We start from the raw sequence: 15,370 nt of genomic DNA, 5'->3' as shown, positions 1-15,370 counted from the left end.
AATGATTGTGTACATATACCCCAGGTCTCGCTGCTTCTGCACCCACTGTATTTGCCTCTCCTCATCCTTCCTACCAAAATGCATCACTTCATACTCTGCATTAAATTTCATCTGCCACTTGCCCGCCCACCTGTCTACATCCTCTTGAGGGTTATCACTAACCTCCTCACAGTTCACAGTACTTCCAGGTTTTGTGGTATCATGGTATAAGGCAGGCTTAATGGACCAGCTACTCTGTTCCTACCCTTCAATTCTTGTGTGATTGTATTCTCCTTCTGAAAAATTAAACAAACGCTTGACGTGTAATCAATTGCTAATTATTTTTTTATTTTTTTAAATTGTTATGTAAACATTATTTGATAGGCACAAAATAACAAAAGCACTAATGCAACCAATGCAACAAGTAAACAAATTGAGATCTCCATTCACATTATTTAGGCTTTTGAGCTGATAAATAGGTCTACGCAATTTTCTTTTCCTCAGTAAGGCAAGTTCAGAAACAGTTCCTGTCACTTGTACTGGTAAAAGATGCATATCTTGAATATTTAATGTTGACTTATTGAATGGTCGCTGGTCAGTGATGTATATTGGAATAAATACAGGTACTAACAGGTTAACAGAACCATGCACAAGAAATCAATAGAGAGAAAAAAAATACTTGAATGGTGCATGGGGACGTACTGAAGATTGCAATAAATTCACTGAAGGACTGTGCCCACTTTAAAAAAAACAAGAAGCATAATACTATGAATCTCTTGTTCAAATGATATTAACACAGAGTGTTGGTCATAATACTGCACTGAAAAGGATATGGCACTTTAGTAGTTCCGATCACTAAGATTCAAACAGCTTGTAGCTTGGCTGACTGCAGACAGACACAAATACGCACAGTACGACAACATTTGTTCACTTGCGCACCAGGGAGATCTCCTCAAATCGTTCTTTGCTCCAGCGACTAAGAAAAAGAAAATTAAACATGTAGGTTTTTTTCTTTTCTCTCCCCTTGTTCTGGCAGCTATTGGATAAAGGGCATGCGCTCCTTGTTGCCATTATCTCCCTCGTGATCTTCCTCTTCCTCGCCTGCTTCACTGGTCTCTGTGCTATCATTCGCCATCTGAAAGCAATGAAAAGATTGATGACTCCAGGTGCAGTATAGTTTTGATGGGTTATAACTGAGAGCAATTACCATAATTATGGGTGTGTACATACATATTTACATATCTATCAAGGTGAGAGGTGACACTGCGAAGAAACGATGTGTGTCCCACTTTACTAATGTTACCCAGTGTAAAAGAGAGGTCAAATAGCCTGCAGTTTGAGGGCTGCCCATTGGAATTCCAACATTCCCGTTCACCAGCATGGATTCTCATTAACTATTGTGATTGGGACCCGCCCCGACCTCTGACCCTAGTTAGTAACCAAATATGGAGCTCCCCAGAATCTCTGTGTCACCACTGAGATACCAATAACCGAAGAATGTTCAATACTGAACTCAGCAAGTCAGACAGCATCTGACTGAGAGAAAGAGTTACCATTTCGGGTTGATGATCTTTCATCACATCACATACCTGGAAGAAGTTAGAGATTTAACAGTTTATAAGCAAAGTAGAGAGCGATGGAAAAGGGTAGAGAGAGAGGAGGAAAGAACAAAGGGTAAGGTCTGTGAAAGGGTGGGGGTTAGCAGTGAATAAATGACGAAAGGGATGATGGTCAAGACAAAGAGTGTGGTAAATGGAGAAGTAAAGAAACAAAAGATGGATCTAGAGGAGGTGTAAATGGTAACAGAAAATCTGGATATTGGTGAATTAGAACACTGCCTTTCATTGTTGGGAAACTGGGTCTGATTCCATGCCAGACTGATGGGATTCAAAAGGCTAATCTTCCACAGGGAAAACTCAACACGGAACAGCACTAAACTCACAATGCCTGATTTAACGTGCATTAATTTAATTGGATTTCAAAATCAGGCACCATGGGCCCATCATAGAATCGTGAAATCATACAGCACAGAAGGAGGCCATTTGGCCCATCATGCTTGTGCCAGCTTTTTATCCAATTAATCCCATTGCCCTGCCTTTTTACCAGAGCCTTGTAACTGTTTTTTCTTCTTCTGGAGAGGGAGGTCCAGTGTGTACATGTGGCAACACATGGCACCGAGTGTGGATCTCAGGATGCAGTGAGAGCAGCAGTCCGAGGAACATTGTATTTGTCGAAGATACCTGTAATTCTGGGTGAATTCAAAACATGAAGGATGAAACTTCAGTTTGAATCCAAGTGCAATAAGTCGGAGCCGGAGACAGGCACTGAGGAAGGAGATGTGGCTGTGAAAACGAGTTTTGATAGATGCCTTATCAAACACCAGGAGGGAAATAGAAAGCAATGAAGGTGAACGAGGTAAAAGAGACAAACGGAAATCCCGGAGAGAAGAGCAGAACTTCTTCAGGGGGGACATTTTATCCCTCTGCACATCTGTGCCTTCTTAAATGAAAATAAAGGAAAAACTCATTTTCATTGGCGCTGAGCACAGCTAGGCAAGTCCGCCTTTATACATATTAATATATTAATATGCCAACTGTGTAACAGACCCGTCAACCAATTTTATCTGCAGCACCTGTGGAAGAGCCTGTCACTCCAGAATTGGCCTTTATAGCCACTCCAGGCGCTGCTTCACAAACCACTGACCACCTCCAGGCGCTTACCCATTGTCTCTCGAGACAAGGAGGCCAAAGAAGATATTAATATAAAATATAAAATAGCCTCAGCACTGGTCATTTCAGGTTCGGCTGGAGTGCAAATATTATTACAAAAATAATATTTAAAAAATCTAAAATTAAGACAGCTAGGAAAGGAAATGAAAGTCTAATAAGCTGGTGCCTCCAGATAGGATTGCATGAAATGAGCCTCATGAGTGATAGGAGAAAGCGTTCGACAAAGATAGTCTCCATGCAGGATTAAGACGGAAAGGATTCATAATGAAACTTCTTCGTGTAGTGAGTGGTTAAGGTCTGGAATGCACTGCCTGAGAAGGTGGTGGAAGCAGGGTCAATTGAAGCATTCAGAAGGGAATTAGAGAGTTATATGAAAAGGAGGAATGTGCAGGGTTATGGGGAGAAGGCAAGGGAATGGAACTGAGAGAGCTGCTCTTTCAGAGAGCTGGTGCAGACACGATGGGCTGAATGGCCTCCTTCTGCACTGAATTAATTCTGTGATTCTGTTGTGAGCTAAGGATCTCACACTCTCACATCAGTTGAGAGTGTGTTCTGGAATTAAAAAGGCAAGTGCTGGAAACCTGAAATAAAACCAGGAAACGTTGGAAATACACAGCAGGTCAGTCAGCATCTGAAGAGAATAAGGATATGTTAAGATTTCAGATAGGGATCCCTCATCACTTCGCAAGAGAAGTGTTAATCTGTCTTTTCTCCACACCAAGCACACTAGATTGAATCATCAACTTTCACTGAAGATTATAGTTGAAAAAAAAATTACATTTTGGGTAATAAAAAAATGAGCCAAAGATATGCTTTGTCCATTTTTACTTAAACCTTTGCCATTGAGCAAGAGCACAAAGAGTATTTCATTGTTGTGAGCAATCTTATTGCTGCTGGAAAGCCATCCTTTTCCTTTTTGGACAAGTAACAGGTACTTCCTAGTAAGTATGTGACACAGTCAGAAAGAGAGTAAAGCTCCCTCTACTGTACATCAACAATGTACCTTGTCATCAGCCTCAAAAGGGCAGTCCGTACTGCGATGTAACGTTTTCCATTTCCCAAATCACACAATCTTAGGGCTTTTCTGCATAGGACCATCAAGTTGAATTGGTACCTTAAATGGTTGGGTGTCAAATTTTGTTTGATAATCCCTCCTGTGCCTTAGGACGCTTTACTATGATAAAGGTGCTTTATAAATGCAAGTGTTGTTGCATTAGAGTGTAGTAAGCTTGTGCCTATCAGGAGCTCTAACTCAGTATCAACAACTTGCGCCTTTAATGTAAGAAAACAGCCAAGGCTCTTCATAGGAGTGTGATCAGAGAGAAATTGACACTTAACCAAAACAGATATCAGGGCGAGTTGGTCAAAATGATAGGTGTTTTAAGGAGTGTCTTAAAGAGAGAGTTGGAGGTTTAAGTTAAAGAGAGAGGTGGAGGTTTAAGTTAAAGAGAGAGGTGGAGGTTTAAGAAGAGAATTCCTTTAACCTGAAATGGCTAAAATCATAACTGCCAATGCTCATTTCATTTTGAACCCTTAGAGGAGAGAGAGCAAAAGAGCAAGAAAAGAGAGAAAATTAGAAAAAAGATAAAGATAGAATAACAGCAAGATAGAGAGAGAGAAAGAAAGTGGGAAGAAAAGGGGATAGTCAATACTGAGCAGGATCGCAACAAATTACAAGAATACATTAACAAACTTGCAGAATGGGTATATGATTGGAAAATGAATTTTAACACAGATAAATTTGAGGTATTACATTTTGGTAAGAAAAATAAGGTCACTTATTATTTGGAAAATCAGAACTGAAGGATCTGGAAGCACAAATCACTAAAATTAGTGGCACAGGTTAAAAAGGCCATTAAGAAGCAAAACAAGCACGAGGGTTTATTTCTAGAGGGATAAAATTGAAAAGTCGAGAAGTAATGCCAAACTTGTATCGAACCTTGGTTAGATCATGCTTGGAGTACTGTGTACAATTCTGGTCACCATATTATAAAAGTAATAGAGAGACACGGAACACAAAAGTCCGAGTGTATCAAGCCTGTGTCCTCAGTACCTTGCTCTATGGCAGCGAGGCCTGGACAACGTATGTCAGCCAAGAGAGACGTCTCAATTCAATCCATCTTCACTGCCTCCGGAGAATACTTGGCATCAGGTGGCAGGACCGTATCTCCAACACAGAAGTCCTCGAAGCGGCCAACATCCCCAGCTTATACACACTACTGAGTCAGCGGCGCTTGAGATGGCTTGGCCATGTGAGCCGCATGGAAGATGGCAGGATCCCCAAAGACACATTGTACAGCAAGCTCGCCACTGGTATCAGACCCACCGGCCGTCCATGTCTCCGCTTTAAAGATGTCTGTAAACGCGACATGAAGTCCTGTGACATTGATCACAAGTCGTGGGAGTCAGTTGCCAGCGTTCGCCAGAGCTGGCGGGCAGCCATAAAGGCGGGGCTAAAGTGTGGCGAGTCGAAGAGACTTAGCAGTTGGCAGGAAAAAAGACAGAGGCGCAAGGGGAGAGCCAACTGTGTAACAGCCCCGACAAACAAATTTTTCTGCAGCACCTGTGGAAGAGCCTGTCACTCTAGAATTGGACATTATAGCCACTCGAGGCGCTGCCCCACACACCACTGACCACCTCCAGGCGCTTACCCATTGTCTCTCGAGATAAGGAGGCCAAAGAAGAGAGACACTAGAGAGTATGCAAAAGAGATTTACAAGAATGATATCAGAAATGCAAGGATATACCTATCAGGTAAGGATGAACAGACTGGGTCTCTTTTCTCTAACAGCAGTGTCCCAGAGATTAATCTTCAATTCCTGGAGACTCCAGAACAATCCTGGAGAGTTTAGCTGGATTCCAACTAAGATCCCAGAGGTGAACAGACTAATCCACAACACCATTCAAACTCCTGAATAGTCAGGGATCTTCATATTACTCTAAATATTACTGGCACACTTACATTTTTCCATAGACCTCATTACCTAATGAGTTTTCAAACTGAGACTCAATATTTTTTTTTCAAGAGTGGTGCTAATCATTTCTGTCCACAACTAGCGACTAACAAGATCCTGGAACATGCTTATTGATTTTCCTCCTGGGTATGATAACTTTTGTCATTTTTCCTTCAAAATTTCAAGGGCCAAGGATCACTTACCAGGGGAGTTGGGGATTTTTCAACATCCAGTATAAGCTTTCCTATGTTTCCTCTGTCATGGATTCTCTGCATGGCTTCCTTCACCTGCAAACAATAGACAGAGTCATGAGTTCCTTTAGGAGGAGAGCCTATATGCATCCTTTGGAACAACAGACCTACAGTGATTCTTTGATATACATTCCAGGTCAGCAACAGGCAAATCCTACTACCTGCTCAGTATTATAAATCGTCGGTGGGCATCTCCAGGCCATTAACATTTCACAATAACAGAGGTATTCTTGGTTTCCATGGAGGTCACATTGCTGCATTATCAGTTCAGAAAAATAAATCCTTGAAAGAAAGTACTTGCATTTATATAGCACCTTTCACTTCAGTGCAATACTGAGGGAGTCCAGCACTGTCAGAAGACGCAGCGTTTTATATGAGATGTTAAACCGAGGCCCCATTTGCTCTCTCAGGTGGATATAAAAGATCCCATGCCACTATTTTGAAGAAGAGTAGGGGAGTTCTCCCGAACGTCCTGGCCAATATTTGTCCCTCAATCAACATCACTTAAAAAAAAGATTATCTGGTTCTCATAATATTGCTGTTTGTGGGAGCTTGCTGTGTGGAAATTGGCTGCCAGGTTTCCTACATTACAACAGTGACCACGCTTCGAAAGTACTTCATTGGCTGTGAAGCACTTCAGGGCATCCTGAGGTTGTGAAAGGCTTGACATGAATGCAAGTCTTTCTTCTTTCACGACCTCAGGACATCCCAAATTTCTTTACCCCCAATAAAGTACTTTTGAAGTGTAACCACTGTTGTAATAGAGGAAACATAGCACGCAATTTGTGAACAGTAAATTTCCTCAAACAGCAATGTGATAGTGACCAGATGATCTGTTTTTGATGTTGGTAGAGGGATAAATATTGTCCAGAACACTGGGGAGAACTCCCCGACTCTTCTTCAAACCAATGTCATGGGATCTTTTACATCCAACTGAGAGGGTAGATGGGATGCTGTTCAACATCTCATCTGAAAGACAGCATCTCTGACAGTACAGCACTCCCTCAGTACCACACTGGAGTGTCAGCCTAGATTTTGTGTTTATGCCACTGGATTGGGAGTTGAAGCCATGACCTTTAACCTCAGCAGCCTGACAGCTACCACTGAGCCACAGTTGACACCAGATCCTGTTGGGATTTTATGGCAACCTGGCTTTTACTAGTACCCGGTCTTTTATTTCAGATTGTTTTAAAATACTGAATTCAAATTCTCAAATGGCCACGGCGGCATTTTGGGGGTGGGGGGGGGGGGAATTGCAGGGAGGGTGGTGTGGAATGACTACATCAGCTTTTCAAAGCTGTTGGTCAGATTTTGCTAGGTTGGTATGTACAGTACAGATTCCCATTGATCTGGTTCACTGACTAGATTTTGAAGCTGCATTGGTCAGTTTGTTGCCCGTTGTAAAAGCTGCCAATTCTCAGTTCCATTTTAGGTGGTTTCTATATGGAGAGGTCTGATCGACTACTCAGTTTCACAACTGAGGAACAAGGTCAAAACCTACCCCTTTATTTTTACCCCTTTGTATCAGCGCAGTCTGAGCTGTTATAACCATTCTCTTACTCCAGTCAATGTTTATCAGTTTGAGTAGGTAATTCAAAGACATTAACATTCAGTGTCTGACAAAGTATCAGTTTGGCAGCTGGTTAGATCAAGACTGAACCAGCCGACTGAACCAGCCTGGTCTGTACAAGATAGAGTTGGCACAGTATCAAGAGCTGCTTAATGGGGAGATGTTTTTAAAAGGTTATAAATCCAGTTGGGATTCATTTTTTATTCATGGTTGGGTTCAGAAGAAGAATGTGCTGCCATCCTCCCTTTTATTATCATTCACAAAGAGATCTTGCTTTCTCACACAATTCAGCTGGCATAACAGCAAGCAAGCAGTAAGGTTATGAATAACTTCTTTGTGTCAGGGACCCTGTATTGGCATACCCCAAGGGTACCCTGCAGCTACTGGCACACTCCCACAAACCCCTTCTGCTAACTTCTGAAGGACAGTGTTGTCTACCCAAAGGATAACAGTACTATCATTGCTTCTTCTCATAGAATATTATAGCACAGAAAGAGGCCATTCGGCCTATCATACCTGGATCGGCTCTCGGAAATTGCTAACCAATTAGTCCCATTGCCCTGCTCTTTCCAAATAGCTAGTCATGTATTTATCCAATTCCTATTCAATTACATGAAAGCAAAATACTGCAGGTGCTGGAAATCTGAAATAAAAACAGAAAGTGCAGGAAATACTCAGCAGGTCTGGCAGCATCTGTGGAGAGAGAAATGGAGTAAACATTTCGAGTCGGATATGACTCTTCAGAGTTCTGAGTATTTCCAGCACTTTCTGTTTTATTCCTATTCAATTACTATTGCATCTGCTTCCACCATCCTTTCAGGCAGTGTATTCCAGATCAAAACAATACCCTGTGTAAAATAAAATTCTCCTCATATTGTTCCTGGTACTTATGCCTTAAATTTTACTTTAAATCTGTGTCCTCTGGTTACCGAAGATTCTGCCAATGGAAACAGTTTCTCTGCTCCATCAAAACCCATCATGATTTTGAACACTTCGATCAAATCTCCTCTTAACCTTCTCTGCTCTAAGAAGAACATTCCCAGCTTCTTCATTTGTTCCACAAAACTGAAGTCCCTTCTTAGTATGCAGGAATAGAAGTAATGTGCTAGCAGGTCAACAAATAAAAGTACAGCAATCTGATGGCAGATGCACAAGGAATCTGGTGACCTCGGGAGTCCTAGCATCCCTTTGTAGAGACTTTAGGTTCCAGGGCTCCAGTTTGCAAAACTATGCTACATAATATGACGCTATAACTGCAAGGAATTGCCAAGAGATGTGCTTGCCACAAGGCGAGATGATGAGCGTACAGTTCACCCCAACAAACAGGACCACTCGTGAACACAACCTCTTTGTTTCCCCAACCTATTTGAAGTCTAGAGATCAATACACTTGAAAAGAAAGAAAAATTGCAGGGCTATAGTGAAAAGGGACTAAATGGACAGCTCTTTCAAAGCTGGTACAGCCACAATGGACCAAATGGCCTCCTTCTGTGCTGTATAATTTGATTCTATATTTGTCAGCTTTTATTGTGCAAATGACTTCTTGTCCCCCTCACCACAAGTCCACATAGTGAAGCTGGAAACTGAGGAAGCAGGAACAATGTGGATTTGGGTCAGTTTGAAACCCGATAAAAAGGAGCAATGGGGGCCGACGACAAGTGTTCTTCAAGAACCCAAGATCTTAAACTAGCAAATTCCCTTCAGAAGTCAGGCTTCATTATTCTGATCTTGACAACTAGATAATGGGCACATGTAATATAAGAATTACTGCATTTGCATACCAACGCCCTTTCTAAATATGTTTAGTTGTGCGCATCCTGATCATTTAAATGCGAGGTATCTTTAAATTGTTCTGCACGGCCGTGCATGCATGGTATCTTAAAGGGGACAACTTGTGAGCAGCCTGCACGGTACCTTCTGGGTTGCTGTGTGGTCGTGTGCGCAGCTTACAGGGAACTTGCTGTGGACTTGCTGCTTCATGGGGGGTAATTTTAACTAAACTCACTGGGTGGGATAGAGTGAATCTTCAGCTTTACACCTTGTCTGATATTACTCTCCACCGGGTGTAAAACCAGCGATGCACCTTGAAGGGGGAGAAAAAAGACTAGGACAAAGGAGAAAGCCTGATGAACCACAAGTTGTCAGAGTGACTGGAACCAGACAAGGGTCAAATATATTTCATGTGTACACCCCTTGGGGTGAACAAAGGAGAAGCCCTGATGAACCACAAGCTGTCATGAGTGACAAAAAACAGACAAGGGTCAAAGTGTATATTTTTGTGGGACCCTTGAGTCGTGTTTTGGTTGTGAACTATTTGAACTTGTGTGTGTTCCTTGGCATCGAGACAGGAGCACATTAGCATTGACACAGATTTTGATACTTTGAATTCATAACCCATTACAGGAATCAATTTTCTCAGTTGTTTGGAATTGACTGAGTGTGAAAAGTGATTGTTGAGTGTGTTCATTTCAATTTAAGATTGTGCACCCAGGAATGGGATAGAAAATTGAATTATATTTTAAGTTAAAGTTTTACTTTTATTTTAAAAGTCAGTTTTGCAACTGTAAAAAGGCAATGAACAATTTTCTAAGAGATAACCTTCAGCCTTGAAAGTCTGAAGATGTCTGGCAGAAATCCAATTTGAAGTTTAAAACACTGCTTTAATTGGACCAATGTTTAAAATCTGCTATTGCTTCATTTTGCAGTTTAAGCTTGAAGACATGTTTTACTGATTGTTTTTAAGTAGTAAATGTCAAAAATTGGATATTTTTTTAAGGGAGAGAAGGATCAGCAAAGAAGATATGGGAAAGATTAAAGTTTGTGTAAGAAGTTTGTGTTAAATCTTTTGTTATAAGAATGTTAAATAACTTTTTCTTTAGTTTTTGGTTTTATTACAGTCATTTGAAAAGATGCCTGAAGAAAGAACAAGAAAAAAGATGTAATTTACCTATCTTTTAAAAAAAGCACGTGCTATTCTGTTCTGTGTAGTTAATAAGTATTGTAAGTTAATAAGTCTGAATTAAGTTTATACTATTAAGGTTAACTAACCTGTTAAGTTGAGAAAAACTTTTAAATGTTTATTGCCGTGAACTGGAATTTGGAATCAGCTTGGTCGTATAAAAAAAATCCTTGGATTAGAAACCTCTTACAAAAGATGCTAAAAGTTTGGAAACAATGGGAGTTTAATCTAAACAACTGTCTTCTCTAATGGAGATGGTTTCCTTTGAAATTGATAATGTTACTAATGAATTTGTTGTTTTAAAATCCTAAGGATATCAAAAAAAAAAGTTTAAAATGGAGCTTAATTCTTTTCGATCAGGGAAAATAAAAAGGTTACGCAAAGTGACGCAGCTGAGAATGTTTTACTCCACCCCCTTGGAGACAAGCAACAAAATTAACCTTGCTGCAGCTATTGTTTTCCCATTTAATTTTTGCAATGCTGAAAGTAAAAGTAACCCATTGGGCTTTGGGACAGAGCTACAATGGATTCTGATGCCACAGCAAGAGAACCAGCAGCTTTAAAAATTTAAGAACATAACTGTAGACAACAAATGTCACTTTATCTTTATCAATGAAACAAAGTGCTTGAGAAGGAGAGACAGTTGCAAGCACTTCTGTCTTGAATGTAAAATGAAATGCAATACCGCCAAGTCTGGGCGTAAGAAATTGGAATCGATAAACAAAATTAAATTGATATGAGTGGTTATTTAAAGCACTCAAAGGGACCTTTATCTGCCATTTAACAGGACAATCAAAGTTTTAGAAAACAGAAAACATAAACAGTCTAGGTGGTTCCTAAGTATAAAAAACAAAGTTTCTTTTGGGGAGATATTAAATGGAACATTAATAAAACCTGTCACTCCAGCAACATTTGTTATTTGAATTTGGGATAATCTGAGATGTCGAAAATCCGGTGTAATTTAGCAAGCTACTTTTAAGAAATTAAAATGTCATCTAGGATAGAGAAAAAAAAACAAACAAAATATGGTAATGCCTGGAATCAAATGGGAATATTTGATTTCTGTTTTAAAGTATTATGACTGTACAGTTTCTCCAGAGCTCATGAATGAAATAGAATTATAATTAATGGGAATTGGCAATTAGAGCGGGTTGATGCAAGAGCTAATAAAGGAATTCTGGGGATAAAACAAGAATGAATAGGACTTTAAAGACCTCTATAGCTAAAGCAATACAAGAAACAGGGAATAGCTGGGCAACAGTTATACCCAGCATTCTGATATGCCTGCGGGCCACACCAAATAAGAATACTGGATTTACTCTATTTGAGCTAATGACAGGACGGGCAATGCAGTTACCGGAAGGAATAATGGTCGGATGGGCGGACGCAGGCCCACTCAAAGGCAGAATCCGAGAGTATGTCAGAGAATTGAGTAAACAGCTACACAAGCTCAGACAAGAGGTTAAGGACAGAAAGGCAGCTAAGGACATAGAATTGGATCAGCAGTTTGAAAAACAGAAGGTTCCGCAGGTAGGCGATAAGGTAATGGCCAGAATGGGTCAAGAACGCGGTGGACTTCAACCCCGATGGCATGGAACACATGAGGTAATTATGACAGGTGATACATGTGTGCGCATATATGAAAATGCCAAGTAAATGGAAACATGAAAATGAAACTGGATATAGAAACCGAGAAAACTAACGGCGACCCAGGCAATGGGAGCCAAATGTTAATATCGTTGTAGGTATCTCCTTATCCTGAGCAGATCAGTAGCGACGTGGGAGGCACCGACAGTACATGTGCACGACAACACCTCCCTGCATCCTGGACAATACACTCAGGTCCCCAGAGGGGGGATTGGGGAATGGGTAAAGAAGCTGAATACCTGGATTACGGATCAGGTCACCACCCAGACACACCAGACGTGAGTCTGAGAACCAAACCGTAAGTGTATCCGAAATAATGTGATTGGCTTGGGTAAATTGTATCATGGGTGTCGAACAAATAACGCAGACAGCACCATCCTTCATGAAGTAAACATCTGGATGGGCTGATCTGCACCCCCCCACCCCCCCCCCCCCCCGCCACTTCATTTGGGAACTCGGCCTTGATGGCCAGTATTGTCAGGAAGTGTGTAAATATGTAATAGATAGGCATGATTGTTATAATATACAACGTTATAATTTGAGTACTTGTGGCTATCAAAGGCCGACACGCTGTCCTAGGATGACAAACCCGCCCTCCAGATGGGATAGTTAGGGTAGGGGAGGCTAAACCCCTGTTGCATGACGTTACTATAGTATCCCTGGAAGTGACTTACAAAATCACGAACCTGGTGGCTATATTACAGGGACCATGTAGGGATCATCAGAGTTCATTCAGATGGGCTAGATATCAGTTAGGATAGCTCATTGGGGATTACAAAGCTCAAATTACCCCAGGAATCAGGAAGCAGGAAAGATGGACAAGGAGCTTGGTGGGAGACGGAGGGGGACTCCTTGGGAGCACGAATTCAGTAACAAACTCTGCTCAGATCTATGAAGTAAACAATTATGCGTCACGAGTAGCTGCCGAAACAGCCAAAGGACTACGGTATAATGCATACGGGACAGAGTACGCCCTGACTGTTATTGAGATACAAGGCGAAGGACTGGTGAGCCCTAAATATTACCAATCAAGGGCTAGTTGATACTGTCAACTCACAAAGCAGGGGAACGGCGTGCGAAATGTTAGCCCGAGATTTGATTGAGGGAATAAGCTCAGATATAGAAGACATCAGGTTTGGAACCGTCCCCGGACACATATTTGAACTGATATACCAATTGAATCTCATAAACCTACACCAGGAACGATGGGAGCTAATGGTCACTCGACCCCAGAGTGGAGGAGCAGACGGAGTTATTAAATTCCTAGTGACAATACCCCGAGAGTATCACCCGGGAAGCTCCTTTAAAAAGTTATCGCTTTGAGTCATTGGGAGTAGAAAGGGATGGTTGGGTATATCGAGCAGGATCGCATGGGTACCTCTCTTATGTTAACTCCACGATTTGAATGAGTACCAAGGAATGTTGTGCTGAATCAAAGCATTATATTGTATGTACTTGTCGTACCCTGGAGCCCCTGACCAACCACAGCAAAATCACGCTCGAAATGTCCCCCATCCAGGACGCATTCAAGGCAGTTCAGATGTCCCCAATGCAATGGTGTTTTATGACAAGTGAGGCTGAAATGATCTTTGGAGGATTAAGATGCTTAATTAACATCAGTTTTTGTGTGCAAGTGAATGACTCCCTTATATTAGTGGACTTCCACCTACCCAGGCAAACAACGGGATACGTATTTAGCTTCTGGTGGGAAGATACGGAGTTTACGGATGAAACCCCAGGCAGGGTAGTGTGATTGGCCATGCAGCAGGTCACAAAGATAGCAGATCAGTATACCCGGGCATCGAGAGAACAAATCACACGGGGGCGCATCCAAGTAGACCTGGCCACTAGATCAGCAACACAATTGGCCAGGTCAGCCTCAGCTTACTCTACCGTAGGGCGACTGACAAATTGGTGGAAAATCCTTCGCGTGGTAATGACCATTTTTAGCTTGACAGTATTGGTATGGACTAGTTGTCTTGGTCACTACCAGTGGCGAGCCCTAAAAGAATATAAAATGGCATGACTTTTTAATAAAATGTAAACCAGGTAGGAAAATACAGGGATAAATTTTCAACTTCAATTGTGCGGGTTCTATGACAGACAAACATTCCACTCTGCTAGGTTACTGCCTATGCCTCAAAGATGAGAATGTACCCCTCCATTTTTTGAGCAAGATTTCCTACGCCGTACCCCATTGCAGAGACTGGCCAGGCTTCACTTTACCTTCACCATGGGAACTCAAGTTTCTCTAAGCTCATTAGTTTGAAGTCTCACACTTGCATGCCACTTGATTTGTAGCAGGCATGGCCTCCTGCCTGATTTTACGATTAGTCACAGCCAGCTGAAATAATCTATAAAAGAGCTAGAACTTCACTTTGTAACACGACAGTATCCCCTCAAGCAATTAGGTCATTGCAACAGTTTCATTATCAAATGGAACAGGCACAATGGATCGGATGGCCTTCTTCAGTACTGAATCATTCACATGATAATTCATTGGGGTTAAGTCCATCAGCAACGATTTTAGATTTACTAATACAATGTGTGTTCTTCAAAGAGCTGCCCGACCATCCAGTTCTGTCAAGTAATAATATATATGAATGATCCCTCTGTTCCTGCACCCCCTTTAAAATTGTACCATTTAGATTATACTGCATCTCACCACTTTTCCTTCCAAAAGGAAGGGGCGGCACAGTGGCGCAGTGGTTAGCACCGCAGCCTCACAGCTCCAGCGACCCGGGTTCAATTCTGGGTACTGCCTGTGTGGAGTTTGCAAGTTCGCCCTGTGTCTGCGTGGGTTTCCTCCGGGTGCTCCGATTTCCTCCCACATGCCAAAGACTTGCTAGTTGATAGGTTAATTGGCCATTATAAATTGCCCCTAGTATAGGTAGGTGGTAGGGAAATATAGGGGGGACAGGTGGGGATGTGGTAGGAATATGGGATTAGTGTAGGATTAGTATAAATGGGTGGTTGATGGTCGGCACAGACTCGGTGGGCCGAAGGGCCTGTTTCAGTGCTGTATCTCTAAACTAAACTAAACCAAAATGCATTTCATACTTCTCTATGGTGAATTTAATCTTCCTTGGGTCTGTCCATGTCCTCAGTCTGTCTACATCCTCTTGACATCTGCTACTATTCTCCTCATTGTTTTCTACACTCCCAATCTCTCCGTCATCTGCAAATTTTGAACTTATGCCCCGATATTCAAGTCCTGGTAATTAGTATATATCAAAAAGAGCAGTGGTCCTAATACTGACTCCTGGGGACACCCAGAAGGAC

The 15,370-nt window shown here is 41.7% G+C and overlaps 1 protein-coding gene across 1 annotated transcript in view; it reads right to left on the bottom strand.

The window, feature by feature from the left end:
* Positions 1–424: 424 nt before the first annotated feature.
* Positions 425–15,370, bottom strand: part of vat1l (vesicle amine transport 1-like) — a 181,655-nt gene continuing 166,709 nt past the window's right edge. The window contains exons 8-9 of the mRNA XM_068049865.1: positions 5,866–5,949; positions 425–1,114 (exon numbers count right to left, since the gene is read on the bottom strand). Coding sequence (XP_067905966.1) covers positions 1,016–1,114; positions 5,866–5,949 — 183 coding nt within the window. The 3' untranslated portion in view covers positions 425–1,015. The remainder of the gene's footprint in view (positions 1,115–5,865; positions 5,950–15,370) is intronic.

The sequence above is a fragment of the Heterodontus francisci genome, chromosome 17, assembly GCF_036365525.1.
Source record: "Heterodontus francisci isolate sHetFra1 chromosome 17, sHetFra1.hap1, whole genome shotgun sequence".
In the NCBI taxonomy this organism is placed as follows: domain Eukaryota; kingdom Metazoa; phylum Chordata; class Chondrichthyes; order Heterodontiformes; family Heterodontidae; genus Heterodontus; species Heterodontus francisci.
Note: the sequence above shows the minus strand (reverse complement) of the source record. Positions and strands in the feature narration are given on the sequence as shown.